The following is a 21,230-nucleotide window of genomic DNA, read 5'->3' as shown; positions in this document are numbered from 1 at the left end:
GCAACATATCCTCTAAGGTTTGGATCGTTCTCTCGCTTTGACCGTCGGTTTGTGGATGGTAAGCGGTGCTCATATCCAGACGAGTCCCTAAGGATTTTTGTAATGATTGCCAAAATCTCGAAGTGAACCTACTATCCCTGTCAGAGATGATAGAGATGGGTATTCCGTGAAGTCTAACAATCTCCTTGAGATAAGTCCTTGTCAGTCTCTCCATTTTATCAGTCTCCTTAATTGGTAAAAAGTGAGCGGACTTCGTCAATCTGTCGACCACTACCCAGATGGTGTCATAACCACTAGGTGTTCTTGGTAGTTTTGTAATGAAATCCATTGCAATCTGCTCCCACTTCCACTCAGGAATTTCCGGTTGTTGGAGCAATCCTGATGGCTTCTGGTGTTCTGCTTTCACTTTAGCACAGGTTAAGCATTTGTTCACATATGTGGCGATCTCGGCTTTCATGTTTGGCCACCAATACAACTTCTTCAAATCTAAATACATCTTGTCTGATCCCGGATGAACAGAGTACCTTGTTTTATGAGCTTCATCCATGACCAAGTTGCGGATATCACCAAACTTCGGTATCCAAATTCTGTTCATAAAATGTCGGGTTCCGTCATTTCTTAGTTCGAGTTGCTTTTCCATTCCTCTTAATGATTCGTCTGCGACATTTTCTTCCTTCAGAGCTTCGAGCTGAGCTAATTGAATCTGGTTGACAAGGTTTGAGATGATCGTCATTGTCAGAGCTCGCACCCGACGAGGTTTGATATTTCCCTTACGACTCAATGCATCTGCGACTACATTTGCCTTTCCTGGGTGATATCGAATTTCGCATTCATAATCACTTAGCAATTCTATCCACCTTCGCTGCCTCATGTTTAACTCTTTTTGATCAAAAATGTGTTGAAGACTCTTATGATCCGAGTAAATAATGCACTTTGTTCCGTATAAATAATGTCTCCATATCTTTAATGCAAAAACTACTGCTCCCAACTCCAGGTCGTGGGTTGTATAGTTGCTTTCATGAGTCTTGAGTTGTCTAGAGGCGTATGCGATAACCTTGTCTCGTTGCATTAACACACATCCTAGTCCCTGAATCGACGCATCACAATACACTACGAAATCTTCTGTTCCTTCAGGCAGGGATAGGATCGGTGCACTACACAACTTCTATTTTAGTTTTTGAAATGCAATTTCTTGTTGAACTCCCTATTCAAACTTTCGATCCTTTTGAGTTAGAGTGGTAAGTGGTTTTGCAATTTTTGAGAAGTTTTCAATAAATCTTCGGTAGTAGCCGGCAAGGCCTAAAAATTGGCGCACCTCTGTTGGCGTCTTTGGCACCTTCCAATTCTTTACTGCTTCAATTTTTGTGGGATCTACATGAATTCCTTCATTGCTCACCACATGTCCTAGAAAATGTACTTGTCTGATCCAAAATTCGCATTTAGAGAATTTGGCATACAACTTCTCTTTCCTCAAAAGTTCCAAGATTAATTGTAGATGTCGACCATGCTCCTCCTTAGTTCGAGAATAGATCAAAATGTCATCTATAAATACTATCACAAACTTGTCCAAATATGGCTTGCAGACTCTATTCATGAGATCCATGAATACTGCTGGAGCGTTTGTCAATCCGAATGGCATCACTAGAAATTCATAATGACCGTACCGGGTCCTGAATGCAGTCTTTGGTACGTCTTCGTCTAGTATCTTGAGCTGATGATATCCAGACCTCAGATCGATCTTTGAATAGTAGTTAGATCCTTGGAGTTGATCAAACAAATCATCGATTCTAGGAAGGGGATATCGGTTCTTGATGGTTAATTTGTTTAGTTCTCTATAGTCTATACACATCCGGAAGGACCCATCTTTCTTTTTAACAAATAATACTGGCGCTCCCCAAGGAGAAAAACTTGGTCTAATGAAGCCCTTGTCAAGGAGTTCTTGTAGTTGGCTCGAGAGTTCCTGCATTTTAGATGGGGCTAGCCTATAGGGTGCTCTAGCTACTGGAGCTGCTCCGGGGATTAGGTCAATTCTGAACTCGACCTGTCTGGCTGGTGGCAATCCTGGTAGTTCTTCTGGGAAAACGTCAGGATAATTGCATACCTGTGGTATATCCTGAATTTCTTTCACTTTACACTTCTTATCTACTACGTGAGCTAGGAAGGCGTAATACTTCTTGTACAGATATTTCCGTGCTTTTATGCAAGACATGAGCTTGAAGTTCTGACCCGACTTGTCACCATAGATGGTCAGAGTCTCTCCATCTGGTAAGGTTAGCCTGACTGCTTTTTCGTAACACATGATTTCCGCATGGTGATGAGAAAGCCAATCCATACCAATAATAACGTCGAAGCTTCCGATTGACATTGGCATGAGGTCGACTTGAAAAGTACGATCGTTAAGCGTTAGGGTACAATTTCTTAAGATTTCAGTTGTACGTTCTATTTGACCATTTGCTACTTCTACTTTGTAAGCTACATCTAATTTTCTAGTTTCATGGTTTAATAATTCCTTAAATGTCGTTGTTATAAAACTCTTATCGGCTCCGGAGTCAAACAAAACTGTAGCATATAGGTGGTTGATAAGGAACGTACCAGTAACCACCGAGGGATCTAAGATTGCTTCCTTGTTTCCAATAATGAATGCCCGTCCACGTGCAGTGCCACCCACATTTCTTAATTTTGGGCAGTTACGCTTGTAATGCCCTGATCCACCACACTCATAACAATTTCCACTACTATTTCCGATTGACCCTACATTCACCTGAGTACCTCTTGCAATAGGCCTTGAGTCTTTGCAATATTTGTTGGTATGTCCATTCTTGTTACACTTGGTACAATAATAACATTCGCCAGGATGATATTTGCGACATTTGTTGCATTGAGGGTACCGTCCAGTACTGCTTGTTCGGTGAACTGGTGCTGGATTGGTTGCCATTGTCACTGCGTATCCAGTTCCAGTTCCTTGTTTCTTCCTTGACGATTGCCAAGAATCCTTGCCTCCCATCTTGCGCTTATTATTTTCAATCTTGGGTGCTTCAACCTTAGTATTTGTTGTTCCCCGACTGAGTTCATTCTTGACTAATCGACTTGCCAAGTTCCTGACACTTTCATAAGTTGTTGATCGTGAGCCCAACACTATTCCCCTTATTTGTGGCACCAAACCCCAAATGTAACGCTCTATCTTCTTGTATTCTGGGGTTACTAGAGTTGGGCATAATAGCGCGAGGTCGTTGAACCTGGTCGTATAAGCTTTGATGTCAAGGCCTTTCATCCTCAAATTCCATAATTCTTGCTCCATCGCTTGAATCTCATCTCTCGGGCAATATTCTTCCTTTATCATCATTTTCAGTTCTTCCCACGATAAAGAGTTTGCAGGAATAATGCCCAGAGTTTTTACTTGGTCATTCCACCTAGTAAGGGCTGAGTCCATAAACGTACTCACAGCGAATCGAACTTTACTATCATCGGGACAGAAGCATATTTGAAATACGGATTCCATCTTTTCGATCCACCTGGTTAGTCCGATAATGCCTTCTGTCCCATAAAAATTCTTGGGTTTGCAATTATTGAAATCCTTATAGCTACACGTTCGATGTGGTCCTCGGATATCTCCTTGAGAACTGCTGCCTTGTCCATTACCATTTCCACCATTACCCGCTCCAGAGATGGCATTGCGAACATTTTCCGGTTGTGTCAGAGCAACCGCAAGTCGATCCGCTATCAATTGTTCTAACTCTGCCGCGGTTGTAGGCAGCCCAGCTTCAGGTGCGATGGGTATTTCACTTGGCCTGGATTGTACCCTTCTGGGCCTCCCGACTGTTCTTTCGGGAATAGCCGCCAGATTTGGGTGCAACCTTGTGCTTCTTCTTCTTTGTGACATGTTACTTAACTCCCTATTATATTTAACAATAACACATTAGTTGATTGTGTCGTGCTATATGGAAATTTTCAATATTACTTTTTCACTTTTCGATAAAACTTATTGCATTATTTGGGAATTTTACCAATTATAAAATTTACGCATTAAATTGATAACGAAGAAAATATGCATAATATGCTTCAATATATCATACATAGTGACATTACACACATCATTACATTAACTTTCGTAAGGTTTTTGGGAAGCAAAAGTTCTACTAATTATTACATCAATGGTCAAAAGACCCAAAAATTGCAACGAGTTTTGCACCCTGTTATAACGTACTTTCCCAAAACCATGATAATACCAAACATTACATGCTTAATATATATAATCCTAGATGGTCTTCTACTACCACATCTGTCACCACCTTGTCACTATCTGGCTCTTCCAACTCATCCTTGTCGTAGGTAAGTCCCTAATGCCCTGGTAACTTCCGCAAGTTGAACTCCGATTGCATCTAGCCTCCCGTTTATGGTCATAATTTCTTCTTCACTAACCCCTACCCTAATAAGAGTCGCTTGAGCTTGAAGATCCGCCTCAACCATGAGGGTATCTTGCTGCATCCTAGTAGCGATTTCCGCGTCAAGCAACCCCCGCATCTCTGTTAGTGCATTCTGATGTTGGGTTAGCTGAGTCTCTAGTCTTCCTGCTCTCCAGGCTAGATGAGTTGTGTTATTTTCACCTTCTTTGATTTCCCTTGCCGATACCCTAGCCTGCTTCTCCAATTTCAAGACATGGTCGAACAATCCACTTAAAGATCCAACGTGATCATTGGGCAGGGGACGCACTCCCGAGCCTTGCCCGTCTTCATATCGGGTGGTGATTCTCTCTCCCGAAATTCTTTCTTCCGCAAATGCGTTCAACCAGGATGGATTTCTTAGGTTCTTCCTCATGCTCTCAGACAGTGCGTGACCATGTTTCTGAATTCCTTTGTGGTTGAGGGTGCTTTTCCTGGCAGTCTGACGGGTTTTTCTAACACCTCTTAGAATACCCCTGTAAGGGCTTGGAGGGGAGGGCCTGGAGGTAGGGGTCCTTTCGGCCTCCATGGGTTCTTCATCCTCTGTGTCAGATTTTTCTTCTTCTATTGCCTCTTCTTCCAATGGGTCTTCCATTGGTTCTTCGTCTTCTGTAGAGTTTCCTGATGCGACGAATTGATATTTTGTTTCTTGATCGGGATAGTAGGGGTCCCCGACCAGATGGGGGGGTGAGCATGGGACTCCTTCCTTGTTTCTCCAGGTATTCATCTATACAATAGAAATAGAGTTATTAATATTTAATTGTTTATTCATGTAATTTGTTACCGACACCCATATCTTTCCTTATGACACATAATCTCCAAAATTTTAATGTATCAACCACTATGCCTAAGTTAAATGGTGCATTTGACCGGTCCATAATAAAACTTAGGTGCGCGAGCTAGGTTTAGTTGTGGCATGACATATATACCATAAAACTTTAGCGAAGTTTTTGATATAAAATTTTAGGTTTTTAAGTTCCTTTTATTGATTGTTTTAGGTAATTATTCTCATTTTAACTACTATAATACTTAGGTATTTACATGTTCAGTAAATTAACTCTTTATTAGAGAAATCATGCCCTAGGCTATAGTTGTATATCTTAATGTGAAATACTAGTTCGCTATAGCTAAGGCTCTGATACCAATCTGTCACACCCCCAGCCAATGGCGGAAACACCGGGTGGGTGACGAAATTCGAATATCACAAACATAGCATATATCAAACATTAAACAACCACATAAAGTTTTACATCGCATACGACATAATCATATCTTACTTTGTTACATGTTTCATGACAAATCTTCAACGATTCAAAAAGAGGACATAAAACATAATTTAGAACAAAAATATAAGACGATGATTCCATACTCCTCGCGTGAATTTCTTGCTTTAATTTCCTGAGAATACATGTTAAAATACGTCAACAATAATGTTGGTGAGTCCTACAGGTTTTGACTCCATATATTCTTAAAATAACAAAAGGTCTCCATAAAAAAAATAATTTAATGTTGAGATAGAAATCTTTGCCCCTTTCAAAAGATAATTTGTCAATTCACCAGAAATTATTATTTTACTGTTGCATGTGTTGAAACAACTTAGTAGAAATCTCTCTTTGTCAATTTCCATATGATAATTATATTGTCGGTGGTCGTTTTTATTGATTTAAGAACGAAGGAATATTAGATGATGTCATAACCGAACTCTTGACACTAAACTTTATTATTGCACCGACACCATGATAGGGCGCGCGTGCTAAAGTCATTCACCCCGTAATAACGCGGGGTAATGTTCGATAATACTAACGCCAACGCCAAAATTCATCTCGTCAGACGTAGTTGTAGCTAGCAACTCCAGGCGGGCGGTCATACCGTATAAGATCAATGTTATGACACTTATACCTAGCGTTAGTCGTTCCCTCAAGGATTAACGGTTATTTGACGGAAGGTCTCTACTAAGTATTGTGAACTTAGCCTTTGCGAAACCGGATATGAATGCTCGAACGGATTGGGTTCGATATTTGTAATAGGTATAATGAACCTATTTGGAATGGGTATAATAAACCCTCAAAGAATAAGTATAATGAACCTATGCGGAATGGGTATGATGAATCCACAAAGAATAGGTATAATGAACCTATGCAGAATTGGTATAATAAACCCACAAACGATAGGTATAATGAACCTATGTTGTTCATTCTAAATTCACTAGAAACACAAAGTTATTCGTCGTTTAAGAAAACGATACTCGGAATTCTTAAAACTACAAGAATTTATTATTCCAGATACGAATTTGATATCGTGTTAACATAATAGTTAATTTTTATTTATTTATCCAAGTTTGGATCGACCGGGAACCTACATTCCCCATCTTTTATATAACCCATGCGAAGTTATTTTTAATACGTTCAAATTTTGGAATAATGATAAAGTCTTTAAATGTAATACTCGATAAGTATTTATTTCTAACGACTTTTATACCAACTTTTATGACGTAACCAAACCACATTAACCTTTAACATACTAGGGTTAACTCCATAATTTACTAAAACTGATGTCTATATATAATTATTCACTTAAGTTTATATCATGTTAAGTTTAACATGATTATTGTTTTAATACGATCCAAAGTCCTTAATAGTTATTACACATATTAGAAATTCTAAGGTATTAGTATAATATAACTATGACCATTTAATCCTCCAGGTGTATTTTTAAGTTTATTTCCTTTTCATATATATATATATACACTTTTGTATAAGTATTTATATCACTTTAGTTATCATAAATTTTCAGAAAAAGCTACACGGAATATTTATATATATGTATTTACATTTCCTGCACTTGTTTATAACCATGGTTTCTAAACTCAATGCCATATTAATTCGTCAACTCTCTTCATACGTATTCATACACCATCTATAGCAATTTATATAATCCAAAATCGTTTGTTTAAATCCATTTTGGTTATCAAATATTGACCAATAAAACATGTATTCTCCCCCAAACAATGAAATCAGAAATGAGGGGCCATAGAACTCACGTTGATTTTGAGAGTCGGAAGTGTCGGGAAGCTCCTGTTCTAAGCGGGATTTGGAACGGGAGTCTTGGAGTCGACCTAGACGTCACATGGCAGAAAAATAATGGAATCAGGAATTTTACACACTTGACTAAAACCAAACCCGCCAACGGGATCGTCCGGTTAGAACTGTTCAGGCCACCGGGCACCATGGCAGGTGCCTAATGTTCACGGTGGTTGCTGGATGAATTTTGATCAGAGAAGGTAAGGAATTTACCTGAGGTCGATGGAGGAGCAAGGAAAAGATGTGCGGAAGCTGTTTGATAGTCGAACAAATGAAGGCAGGAGGGGAGAATGGAAGTAGTCGCTGCTTCTTTTTCACTGGTAAGCTGCGGCTACAGGCCTGTTTATGGTCAGGGGTTTGCTTCAACTGGAATCGGTGGTGATCAGGGAGCTTTTGGGTTGGTTTTCCATTGGAGAAAGAGAAGGTACAAGGAACTGGGTTTGAGATGGGGAAAACAATTCTAATAGCTGTTGAATCTCTTCTCTGTTTATTGGAGAAGATATGGAAGTAAGAGGTATGGGCAGGTGATAGAAAATGAGTGGGGCCTTCAAATAGGAATGAGATATTATGAAGCTTCTCTACATCTCTTTTACAGCTGTGGATTTTGGCAGAGATTGAATTTTACAATCGAGATTCATGAAGGATATGCACATGTGCTGAATTGTGTGTGTAGTTTAGGGCAATCGTGAGAGGGAAGGAAGATGAGTGAGGTGGTGGATGAGAAACTGTATCGTCCTTGAGATATTTGATTAGGTTTCTTCACATGGCTCATTGTACTAATGCAGATTATAGAAGATATTGAAGTACTTGACACAGTTCTCATAGATATTGAGTACATGTTGTATCTGTGAGCTTGTAGTTGATAGAGAGATGAGAGGGATAGAGAGGGTAGAGGGTGACGAATTGTAGTAGTACTAGGGAATCATCTTCCTGATTTTTAAGACTTATAATATTGGTGTGGGCCATATAATCCAATGGAAATTTAATAAAGATTTGCTCCATTCTTGCGCAAGATATTTGTATGTGTATTTTTATATTGTGTGTGATAGCCATCAACAAGAGGGGTGTGAGTGGGTATAATCTGCTATATCAATTTCTTGCACTAATTGTTGCAAAATAACTTCATGAACTATTTGTTTTATTGTATGTATATACATTTGAGAATAAGTTTATGTCACTTGGTATCAAGTATATATACGTATAATATATACTCATCATTTTATGATATACATAAATGTATAAATACGGAAGTTAAGTATTTTTTTGTATGTTAGCTAAAAATTCAACTTATATATATTTTATATTGGACATAGTAAATCATATATACATGCTATGTTCATATTACGTTAATTTCATGCACTCATTGCTACACATCGCATAAATTTATTTTTCATATGTTTATAATCGATTAACTGTTATAATATCTTTTAAATATGTTAAATACATAATGACGAAACATAAATTTGGTTTGGTTCTAGCAGCGTCACACGAATTTATCGACCACTTTTGATCTAAATTTTACGGTTGTTACATAGCATCACTCTGTATATCGGGAAAACTGACCTTAGCAAGGCCTCCTAGCATGTACCATCCTAGCTACCAGGATGTAGACACATCAAACAATAACATAATAACCATAACCGAATCTCAATACAATAAAGGGCCGGCCTTGGTGCCTTAGACCCTGTTGATATAGTGAGGATAACTCACCTCGAAACTGCCGGCTGAAAGGATAAGATCCCGCTGCTCCGAACTCTGACACGAACTCCTCCACTAAACATCAAAACATACAACTCAATAAATACCCTTAATTACAAAAATACCCCTGGAAGACAACTGGTCAACCTTGGACGAGTCAAAGTCAACCCCTGACTGACCCTACTCGCCGAGTCATCCCGATGACTCGCCGAGTCCTTATGCTCAGAACTTCCCTCAATTAGCGACCCAACTCGCCGAGTCACCCCAAGACTCGTCGAGTCCAACAACTCTGAGTCCACTCGCACCCAACTCACCGAGTCATCCCTTGACTCACCGATTCATCGACTCAACCAGAAATATTGGGACTTCCTCGACAAGACTCGCCGAGTCCAAATGGACTCGTCGAGTCTAAGGCCATCTTCAACCTACTCGCCGAGTTGTTCTTCCAACTCGTCGAGTCCCAGGCCATCTTCAAGCAACTCGTCGAGTCCACCTATGTGACTCGTCGAGTACCACCGGTCTGAATCCATACAGAAGTATCTCAGGCAATGCAATTGATCCAAAACATAGATCCAACCTCCTACAATCCATTCATCACGTAAAGTGGCAAACTTTACGTGAATCTAACGAGATCTAAGCCATATTCAACTTAAAACCAAGGTTTGGGACATGGTGGCTTCACTAAGCACTCAAACACAGGAGCTTTAATGCACTCTAGGCCTTTAATATTCCAGATCTGAGGTAGCAACCTCAGATCTATCCTCCAAACTCCAAAACATTCCAAGACATACTCCCCACAAACCCCAAAATGATGAAACTAGGAATGCACAGCCTAAGGACGAAGATATTACCTCCAAAAGATGCCTCAATAGCAGCCAAACTCGAATCCAAGCAAAGCCCTTTGATCCAAGCCACTTCTCCTTCAAGATCTCTTCAAACAACACCTCTCCAAGCTCTAATTTGCTCCACAAATGATCTCTCCACGAATTTAGGGTTTCTGGAACTCAAGGGGGGATAAGGGAGGCTGTGGAGGGGTATAATGCTCTTTATATAGGGCTCAACCCCGAAAATTAGGGTTTTCTCCATACAGCAGCTACTCGCCGAGTCCATCCTTGGGGCTCGCCGAGTAGGCCACTTGACACGCGACCATGACCGCGACCTGACTCGTCGAGTCCATCCATGGACTCGCCGAGTCATCCTCTAAAACTTACACTTTTAGCCCTTCAACTCTACTCTTGCGATTCCGGGATGTTACAGAAAAATTCACATTAATTTTAATAATTCAATATTTTTCTAATTTTTCTTATAAATTCAAAATTTTCAAATGTTTAGAATTTTCATATATATGTTTTTCAAATGAACTCATATAATACATGGGTATTACACCTAATATATCAATATAGAATACACGTTGACGTAAAAAACTTTAATATTCAATGTAAAATTCCTTTTTTTTAAATATCACTATAACTCTTTTTAAAAATATCCAATTGAAAAGAAATACTATAATTCTTAATGTGCAACTTTGCACTTATTTAACCCTATCAAATAGTTATTAGAAATTTCTTTCTAAAATTTTTTTGAAGACGACAACGACGACCACAATAATAATAATAATAATAACAATAATATTAATATATGACTATAAAAAGATACGAATAATAATAATAATAATGTCAAAGAAAAAGGTCACACATAACTTTCAGTGTATTTAACCGTATCGTTTTATAGTCATATAATATTATTATTATTATTATTATTATTATTATTATTATTATTCGTATCTTTTTATAGTCATATATTATTATTATTATTATTATTATTATTATGGTTGTCTTCAAATATTTTTTTAGAAAGAAATTTCTAATAACTATTTGATAGGGTTAAATAAGTGCAAAGTTGAATAGGGTTAAATAAGTTAAATAGGGTTAAATAAGTGCAAAGTTGAACATTAAGAATTATAGTATTTCTTTTCAATTGGACATTTTTAAAAAAAGTTATAGTGATATTTAAAAAAAAGGAATTTTACATTAAATATTAAAGTTTTTTACATCAACGTGTATTCTATATTGATATATTAGGTGTAATACCCATGTATTATATGAGTTCATTTGAAAAACATATATATGAAAATTCTAAACATTTAAAAAGTTTGAATTTATAAGAAAAATTAGAAAAATATTGAATTATTTAAATTAATGTGTTTTTTTTTTCTCTTGTAAATTTAAACAAATAATTTAGATAAATAAACAAATTAAACTAATGAAGTTTTAATTTAGAAATATTGAAATTACAAGAAAAATCAATTATTGAAATTGATATGCATTTATTATTATATTTATTATAATTATTACATTTAAATATTATATGTAATTTAATAAAATGGAAAAAAACACAAAATACCATGTGGAAAAAGTTTAATTGAAAATAACCATAAAATGACATGCGGACAAATCAATAAGAATGTGATATATGGTAAAAAAAATTATTTATTAGAGTTGATTTTAAAACAATAAGTATGTTATATTTCTGGATAAAATGGTATTACAAAGTTACATATAGTATGTACTTCAGTACTTGCAAAGATAGAAAGATAAATATAAATAATAATATCTTTCAAAAAATCATTAACCCATTATTTAAATACTAAAAATAAAAAATAAACAAAAAATGGAAAATGATACACATTTTACCACTTATCTTCTCTGCAGACATCATTTTTTAAAGAAAAACTCACATTTTGTTTTTAAATTGCATAAATCTGTTGATTGATGTTATTAAATTGCATTAATCTATCATTTGTTTATATTTTTAGAGTTCTTCATTCCTGGGATATTTACAAACTAAATGCATTAAACCAGACAACATAATATATTAAGTTCAATAATATATGTATTCCGTTAATACACTTCTTCTAATAAAAATAAAAAATGGTGTATCTTGTAAACCATCCTCAATTTATTATGTTTTGTCTGAATTGTTTTTTATTTAAGAGCAAGAAATTCAACATGCTAAATCCTCCTAATAATATATCAAACAACTAAACATTTTTATTTATAAAACCTTTAGTAAACACAATGGTCTAAAAACGTAACACACACAAACACAAAGATCCATACCCACATTAGTAGATTCTCGAAGACAGTTTTTGATATGAACAATCATGCTTTTGATAAAAGATAAAATTATTTGTTGAATTAAAAAACTTTTATTTACAAAGCAAAGTGAGTAACAACAAAAACATTTTGAATTTTATTTATCTGATGCTAACAAAAAAATCTCTTTTGCCATCTTACTCTCACCTAAAGCCACCTATATAAAATATCACATCTTAACAATGAACATGAATAATTACTCAAACTTTTTTTATGTAGCACTTTCTACAATACATCTACAAACATATTCGACTTTATTGTAATTACAATAAAACGGAAATGAATAAACAACAAAATGAACAAACACAAACTTATCTTTGACTGACAACGGATACGACATTTTATAAATCAAAAACGTCAACCGAAATATAGATCAAGACAGATTTGAATACATAAAACATTAGAGCTACAAAGATCTAAATATCAAAAGAGCTTCTTAAAGAAAAACTATCTTCAATGCATAAGGAGTGGTGACGGCGATGAGAAGAGATAGTGGTTGTGATGGCGGAAGTAGTGGCGTTGGTGGGCAACGGAGGTTGGCTAACGTTGGTGCTTTATGGTGTTTGGAGAGAGAGAGAGAGAGAGAGAGAGAGAGAGAGAGAGAGAGATTTGGTAAATATTAAAATTGAGATTGAAATGGTGGAATATATAAGATCCGAATGACTGCTAATTTGTATCCTTTTGTGTTTGTTTATGCATTATATATATATATATATATATATATATATATATATATATATATATATATATATATATCCGGTAAAAAAATTTTTTTTGATAGTAAGGTAAGAAGTTTTTTTTTTTCTATATAGTTTTTTGACGAACAAAAAAAATGAATCACTAGATGATTCATTTGTAAAATGATTCATAAGAAAAAATTCTTAAAAAAACATCTTTATGATTCATTTTTAAGTAAATTAAGAAAAAAATTCATTTTTATGATAATTTTAGTGAATAACAACAAAATCATTATATAAATGAATCATCTACATGTTTTTTTTAGAATTTTTTTCTTGTAGATCATCTTACAAATGAATCATCTAATGATTCATTTTGTTTGTTCGCGAAAAAAATATGTAGAAAAAAAATTTCTTACATTCGTACCAAAAATTTCCTTCTTATTTGATCTTGACTCTCTCTCTCTCTCTCTCTCTCTATATATATATATATATATATATATATATATATATATATATATATATATATATATATATATATATATATATATATATTAAGCTTAAAAAATTGTACATTAAAGTCATTGTTTTTGAAGAGCTTTCATCACCAAAAAATTAATCTACACCTTTCATTTTAATCAAAGGATCTATATTTCACCTCTTTATCTTTAAGATTTGGACTTAACAAATTGTGGGCTCCACAATTATGTATGAATTATAATATATATATATATATATATATATATATATATATATATATATATATATATATATATATATATATATATTCTAATTTTTATAGAAGAATATACATATATCATTCTACTTGTCAACCTATTGATCTTTTATTTTAAATTTCTCATAAAATTAATAGAAATTATAAGGTCATGTATTTATTTAAATCAATGATTATAATTTTATATAACTAAAAAAATATTTTAATTAATAATTTGTTTAAAATAATTGATTAATAGTTTTGAGTTTTCACTATAAACGTTTTATTAATTTTGTAATTATATACAAAATTGTTACCTTAAGTCACGTCTTACAAACGGCGTGGTTCGTGTGATAACAGTCAAATTCTGGTCAAGTCAAAGTCAAACAAAATCAACGAGTCAAACCAGTCAACTCATTTAACCCTTGTATACTAGGGTTTACGCCATAAAATTACTATACAACTCGCTATTTTAATGAGAAATCATCAATTGAAAAGTTCGTATATCTAAATTTCCTTAACCTAAAACTGTGGTAAGTAACGAACCAAACCGATAAAACCATGTTGCATACTCATCAGGAGTGTGTAGGATCCTTAAACATGGCTTAACGGGGTTTACGGACCTTGCGTTGCGAAACCGGACACTCAAAAATGTCACAAACGAAACTTCTCTCAATCGGTTTCACTTTATCTCTCTCTATTTTAAATCTATCCTAAATCTCTCCTAAATATACATGACAGATAAGATATTGTGATTTCAATGAGAGTTGATCAAGATATGTGACATACACTTTATTTGTAAACAGGTTTAATGGAAAAGAAAGTGGATCGGCTTCTTCATGTTTTTGTGCTACGTCTTCTATCATGTATACTGTACATGATGACTTTCTGAAAAATACTAAATTCTACCAGATTTCCATGATCCTTGAATTAGATGAGGTATATTTACATTATTAAATGTTAAATTAGTAATGCTTAATTTTCCTGATTCAACATCATTGGTTATTACTAATAATAGGGGAGTTATGCCATCATTCTTGGAACAATTAAGATGTTTGAAGATAATCAACAATGGTACTACCCGACTTGCAAGAACTGTAAGAGAAAGGTTCATAAAATGCCCATTGAACAGGCCAATGTTTTGGATCATGTGGCTGAGAATGAACCTTGGGTATGTACACAGGAGAAGTGCAAAAAACAAGTCATCAAGTCATAGTTGCTGAACCAAGGTATAATAAGAAATTTAATATTCTTTCATTATTGTATTTATCTAATTCGTATGGTTTTTATCTGTTTTTTAAATACCTTAGTTTTATGCTCAAAATTCGAGTACAAGGCTTGGTGGGAGTAGTGACACTTACTCTGTTTGATCGGGATGTTAGAAGTATTCTAAACATTTCAGCATCAGATTTGATAGAAAAGTATGAAAAGGTATATATTATAAAATCCATTATATATAAAATTCATAATTTATTCTAATCATTTCTATATTTTAATTCTAATTTTGTTTCATTTTCTTTTTTTTAGATGGGTGAGACTGTTGCTTTTCCTGTTGAGATCAATGAACTTAATGGTAGAAAAATGGCTTTCAAAATTATAGTTAGAGGCTTTACCTCTGGAAGAAAATACATCCGTAGTTACAACATATCAAAGATAAGTGATGATGTTGACATAATTTCTGCGCTCGAGAAGGTTGAAAAAGCAAACCACACTGAATAGGTGGAACTACAAATAAGTCTTAATCCGTCTACAAATTATGTTTTATATACTTGATATTTACCAATCTAAATTACACTTTACAAACTGTTATATATATGTTAATGTCGTGGTCTCAGAGTTCAACTCTCAGGATACAATTGGTTTTAAGGAATAATTTCCTACTTTTTTTTTTCTTTTCACTCCTTTTACATTACTCTTATGTCAATCATTAACATATGTTAATTCTTTCATTTAAGGGTTCTGCTTCCTTCGTTGCCGATAATACTCCTATCTCTACTTTTCCAAATACCATTTCAATGAGTCCATTAACCAACCATGACACCACTAGCTTGCTTTCACCAACTACCAATGTGAAACGTAAACTTGTAGATGTTTACAATCTTGAAGATACTATTTGTGAGTCATCAACAAAATCTTCAAAAAAATCGATTGGAATCAAGGAAACTGTTGTGTCCACCCAACTATTGATTCCTAAAGTCGAGAAGTGAGATCTTATGAACGTTTCAAACAATTTTCAGTTTTTCGTTTTTTATTTATCATTCCAGTCGAACATCAATTTTTAGGTTTTATGGTTTGTCAAGAATACTTTCGTTGTTGGTTTCACAAATTTTGTTTTCTTTCGTTATATGTTAAGAATGGATTTTGATTTCTTTATTAAATGTTTTCATTTATTTAGTTTTAAATTGTTATTTATTACATCTTATTAGTTTTTAAAACTTTGAATTAAATTGATTCAATAATGTACATATATATTTTTTTATAATACAAACATGCAACAATTTAATTATAACAAGTTACTTAAATTAGTAAACGTACAATATTATTACATAAACTTAATGAAAAATAAAAGCTTGATAAACAGTTAAACACGTATGTAACGAATGTCATGTCATCACATAACCTGGTCCCGATTATAAAATTATATGTTGTGGCAATCCACCAAAAGTGAAATGTGAGTAATATTTGACCCTCTTTTGTTTTGGGTCTCCCTTATTGTAAGCATGTTAAAATACTAGGGTAGACGTTTTGCAGTTTCACACAACACTAATTTAGGATAAAGGAAAGCAATAAGCGACATACATCAACTTATACTAAGCAGTCTCACGCTTATATGGCTCCACAGACAACAATGTTTGGATTAGATCTACAACACATTTAGGCAACTCTTTGAAAGTTTCAAGTAAACAACTTTCATACGGATGTTGTGGTTTAAACATGGCGGCATGAGGAAGCTTTGACTTTTTCCAGTACTCTTCTGGTGGCGAACCACAAAGCTTAAAGATTTTGTGAAATAGTTCAACCTGAAAATTAACATGCTCTTACGTCATGCAGAGAAAAGGAAAAGAAACATGTTATTAAGTAATTTTGTCCAAATTAACATGCTCTTACATCATGCAGAGAAAAGGAAAATAAACATGCTCTTACATCATGCAACTTTTTGTAGTCCAATCTCTGAACATGTCTCCTTGCAGTTATAGGGGTAGAATCATCATTTTCCATATTTGTTTTCAAGATTTCTTCATATTTTTCAGATACTACAGACTCTTTAACAACTTCAGATGATGTCACTTCATTCTTGCTGATGTCACCAAAAACCTCTGAATCAAATGTAAAATCTGATCCAGAACTTTTGGCCTTATTATTATTATTATTATTATTATTATTATCATTATTATTATTATTATTATTATTATTATTATTATTATTATTATTATTATTATTATTATTATTATTATTATTATTTGCTATGGCTCCCAAATCTGAAGATGCAGAAGAGATAAAAACAGTAAAAACGATTAAATTGGAGAAAAACGTCTTTTAGGTCAAAATAAGGTCATTTTGACTCAAAATTCTTCAACAAAACAGTTTAGTAGGTACAAACTTTCTGTTTGTGACCTCATTTTGTAATTATGGGTGATCGAAAGTAGAATACTGAATAATTTAATTTATATAAATATCTAAAAGTAAAACATTGTATTTAAAAAAATGTTCCTCTTAGTAGTGATATGATCTAGTCCAAATGGATTCATTTTTTTTAACAAGGGGTTCATGAGGATTTATAATACAATATGTATTTTCTAATCATGTAGTTTAATTAGCAACCAACTTTTATTGCTTCTAACAATTGCTTTCATTTTTTTTTACCTGTACTCTTAGAAACATAAACAAACCAAAGTATGTTGGTTGATTTTTGTTTTTGTTTTTTTTTTTTTTTTCTAAATTGGCAAATTTCGATCGCCCGTATACGTACTTCTATATTTCTTTATATTTGTCATGCTATTGTATGAAATGTGTGTATGTGTTGTAAATAAATGGGGAATGTGGTCATTGTAATTATAAAGTAAAAATTTCCAATTTTAAATAAGCAAAATCAAGCAACTTACTTTGTTGTGTGTATGTTTCTATTAGTAAAGGTAAAAAACCAAAAGATGAAAGTTTGTCTTTATAACACTTAAAGTAAACATAAATGGAGAATGCAAGGGCAATTTGGGTATATTGATTTTTTTTGTTTTATCTTATTTTTCCTATTTTTAAAGAACAAAACATTAGTCAAGCTTTTAACCCATTATTGTGTAATGGAACGAGGCTATGAGTTATAGCAGTGGGTACGCATGTTATAGAAGCAGAGTCATCAGACTCATTAGAGTTTGGATCCTCTACATCCACCTCACCTTCTGCTACCTGTGGAGCATTAGGGTTATAATCGTTATCTTCAGAATCATCAAAGGGAAGCCCTGAAATGTCATTTAAGTTATCCCCAAACACTGCAGTTTCAGGAAACACCTTCTACAATATATGAAAATCAAGATTTTTGTAAAAACCCAAATGGAATATTTTTTTAAAAATGACCAAACTAACCTCCCAGGTATCGTTGATGGACAAATCTGTCCCCATGGAATCATTTAACAAGTCAACACAATCAACCTTGCAATCACAAGCAGGGCAAAGCCACCCTTCATCACCAGGAGGAACTGTATACCAAAGAGATGATAATAAATAATTGGAGGGAAAAAGAAGAAAAGAAAATAGGTAGACAGGGAATCTTGATAAATCAGAGTATGTTCACAACATTCATCAATTTTAATTAACATGATTTTGGCCTTATCATTAGTATTCTTCCGTTTTTTTGGCCCTTCAGAATCAGAAAAATCCACATCACTTGAATCCGATGAAACATTCCCATATGCCCCTTGTATATACGTGGGTAAAATAGTCATTTGAACTCATTAGTATTCTTCCGTTTCTTTTGGCTTAACCTATTAAGTAAATTTGTCCAAATTAAGTCAAAAGGTAATAACCATATGGCATAGTTGCTGAACTCATTAACTCAAAAACTAACAAGGACTATTAAGTATTACCTCAAAAATTTTTAGCAATTGCTGCTATCGAGGCTCTATCTTTATCATTATATGCTTAACTAATGCTAGATGCCAACAACACAAACCCTGTAATCTTGTCTTGAAAGTTGTTCCCTTTAAGCACAAGCAAAATCAATACAAAACGTGTCTCTTCAGGAGGCATGTCCCAGTGCTCAGAACACACATCTTTTTGTAATCTCCTTTAGAATTAATAATGTAATTATCGCAAAATGAATTAACAACAGTAGATCATGGGTCATATTCTAAAGAATATGATTCTAATGGTATAGAGAATATGATTCCAACAATATTTTCCTTTTGTATATCGATGCTACCTATGCCCTTGTCCTATATGTTCTCTTTTCTACTCGGATTCTCACTACTTTTCCTATTATGCCCCTGCATTACACATATACCTAAACCACCAAAAGGAAAGCACAAAATCTGGCTAAATATTCTCCAATTAATAAAAAAATCTGAACCTAAATTAAAATATTCATCAATTAATAACTTTTATTATAAAACAAACCTTAACAATTCATGTTCCACTACATGTGCCCATCGGAAATTCTTTGTCGATCACTTTATTTCCATCTCAGCACCCATAAATTCCGACGGTATCATTTGTGATTTCTTTCTACTGTCGTTGTTTAATGAACCCCTTTTAGTTCCTTCAATCTTCAATTGTACACCAGAGGATCCAAACCGCATCTTGCATTCTGCTTAGGTCAAGAATCGATATTCACAGATTCAATGCCTCCGTCGTTGCTCACGATGTTGTTTTACTTTTTTATCCACATTCTTTACGTAAACCTTTTTTTTTTTTTTTTTTTTTATTTTATATTTAAGATAACTAATGTTTAATATTCAACACTGTATGATAAAATAAAACTGTGAAAATAATTTTTGAATTCGTTGTTAAGCAAAAAAAAAAAAAAAAAAAAATCATAAGTAAAAGAAGTAAATAAACTTTCTATAAGAATCACTATAGTTTAATTTCTTTTATTTCTTTCTTTTTTCCTGGTTTAACTACGAAAATCTATTTTTTTTCCAATTAACTACATAAGGTTTGTCTTCAGTACAATATTTTTTATATAATCCAATAATGTATATTAAATTTAAATATATAAATACAAATTCTTTATAATAATTCCACGTCCATTTATTTTTATTAAATATAAGCTTCAAAAGATGTTAAATTAACAATTTTTTTACACGTACGTATTTTTATAATGTGTCAATTTTACTAATTCATAATATATACTATCAATTTATATAACATTGGTTTATTATAGTTTTATTATATGATCTATTGTTTTTTATGATATAAACATCGTATGGATTCAAATCATTCTATTTACTGGCGCAAACAAAGAAAGTTAAATTTGGATAAAAAAATATCCAATGTCGTGACAACCACTTTAATTGGTAATTATTTTTGACAAAATTGCAAAAATGGTCCCTGTGGTTTGCATTTTTTCAGGAAAAAAGTTCAAACCACGAGTTTTTTGGTTTTGTGGTCCTTTTGGACTGGTTTGTTTGTGAGAATGGTCCTTATAGTTAACACCAGTTAAATTCCATCCGTTAACCCCCTCATGTGCCTTGCACGTGAGGGTATTTCTATCCTTTTACTTATAGGGACCATTTTTGCATATGGAAAAATAAAACATCCTTTATATATCGTTTTCTCTTCTTTTCCCAGCTTCTTCCCCAACAAATCTTCTTCCCCAACGTTCTTAACTGTTCTTCCCCAACGACTATTATCTTCCATTTCTCCTTTCCTGACTTGCAATCGAACAATGGTGGTTTGTTTTTGTGGAAAGCTTGCTTTGGTGAAAACGTCTTGGACACCACTGAATCCCGGCAGGAGGTTTTATGCTTGCCTTACTAAGGATTCTGTTTGTGGGTTTATCGGGTGGGTTGACCCACCTATTTGTGCTAGGAGTAAAACCATCATACCTGGTCTTCTAAGAAACATAAATACATTGGAGGAAAGATGTAATGGGCTGGTAAGAAGTATCAACATGTTACAGGAACAGTGCAATGGACTTTAGAGCAGGAACAACATGTTGGAGGCAAGGTGTGATGCATTGAAGGATGAAGGTTTCAAGCTGAAGATGTATTTATGTGCAAGTTGGTTTATGTTTGTGTTTGTTATCTTTAGTACTTGGTCTATGTAAGGGATAGGGTTAGGCAAATGTGGGGATTTTTGTTGATCAAGTGATGCAGGGTAAAAATGGTATAATTTTGTTGTAATTTGACTTCATCATGTTTGTAATGAATTCCAAAATGTGTATCAGTTGTGTTCAAAATGTGTATCAGTTGTCAGATATAAGCACATAAATAGAACCAAAATGTAACAAAAGTACATTACCAAAATACATGTCA

General features: G+C 33.8%; 1 protein-coding gene and 1 long non-coding RNA gene across 2 annotated transcripts; both read right to left on the bottom strand.

The window, feature by feature from the left end:
• Positions 1 to 1,204: 1,204 nt before the first annotated feature.
• On the bottom strand, positions 1,205 to 3,880 carry LOC145002774 (uncharacterized). Its single transcript, XM_078961974.1, has 2 exons — positions 2,102 to 3,880; positions 1,205 to 1,513 (listed from the first exon to the last, which is right to left on the bottom strand). Exons 1-2 carry the CDS (start codon positions 3,878 to 3,880, stop codon positions 1,205 to 1,207), a joined length of 2,088 nt encoding a protein of 695 aa, XP_078818100.1.
• Positions 3,881 to 17,958: 14,078 nt separating this feature from the next.
• Positions 17,959 to 19,020, bottom strand: LOC145002384 (uncharacterized). The gene is made up of 3 exons (XR_013661862.1): positions 18,843 to 19,020; positions 18,343 to 18,740; positions 17,959 to 18,270 (listed from the first exon to the last, which is right to left on the bottom strand). It is a non-coding gene; the product is annotated as an uncharacterized LOC145002384 (long non-coding RNA).
• Between the last annotated feature and the right edge of the window lie 2,210 nt (positions 19,021 to 21,230).

This window comes from Lactuca saligna, chromosome 6, assembly GCF_052625555.1.
Source record: "Lactuca saligna cultivar CGN05327 chromosome 6, ASM5262555v1, whole genome shotgun sequence".
NCBI classification, from domain to species: domain Eukaryota; kingdom Viridiplantae; phylum Streptophyta; class Magnoliopsida; order Asterales; family Asteraceae; genus Lactuca; species Lactuca saligna.
The sequence above is the reverse complement of the archived record's forward strand: the minus strand, read 5'-3'. Positions and strand labels throughout refer to the sequence as shown.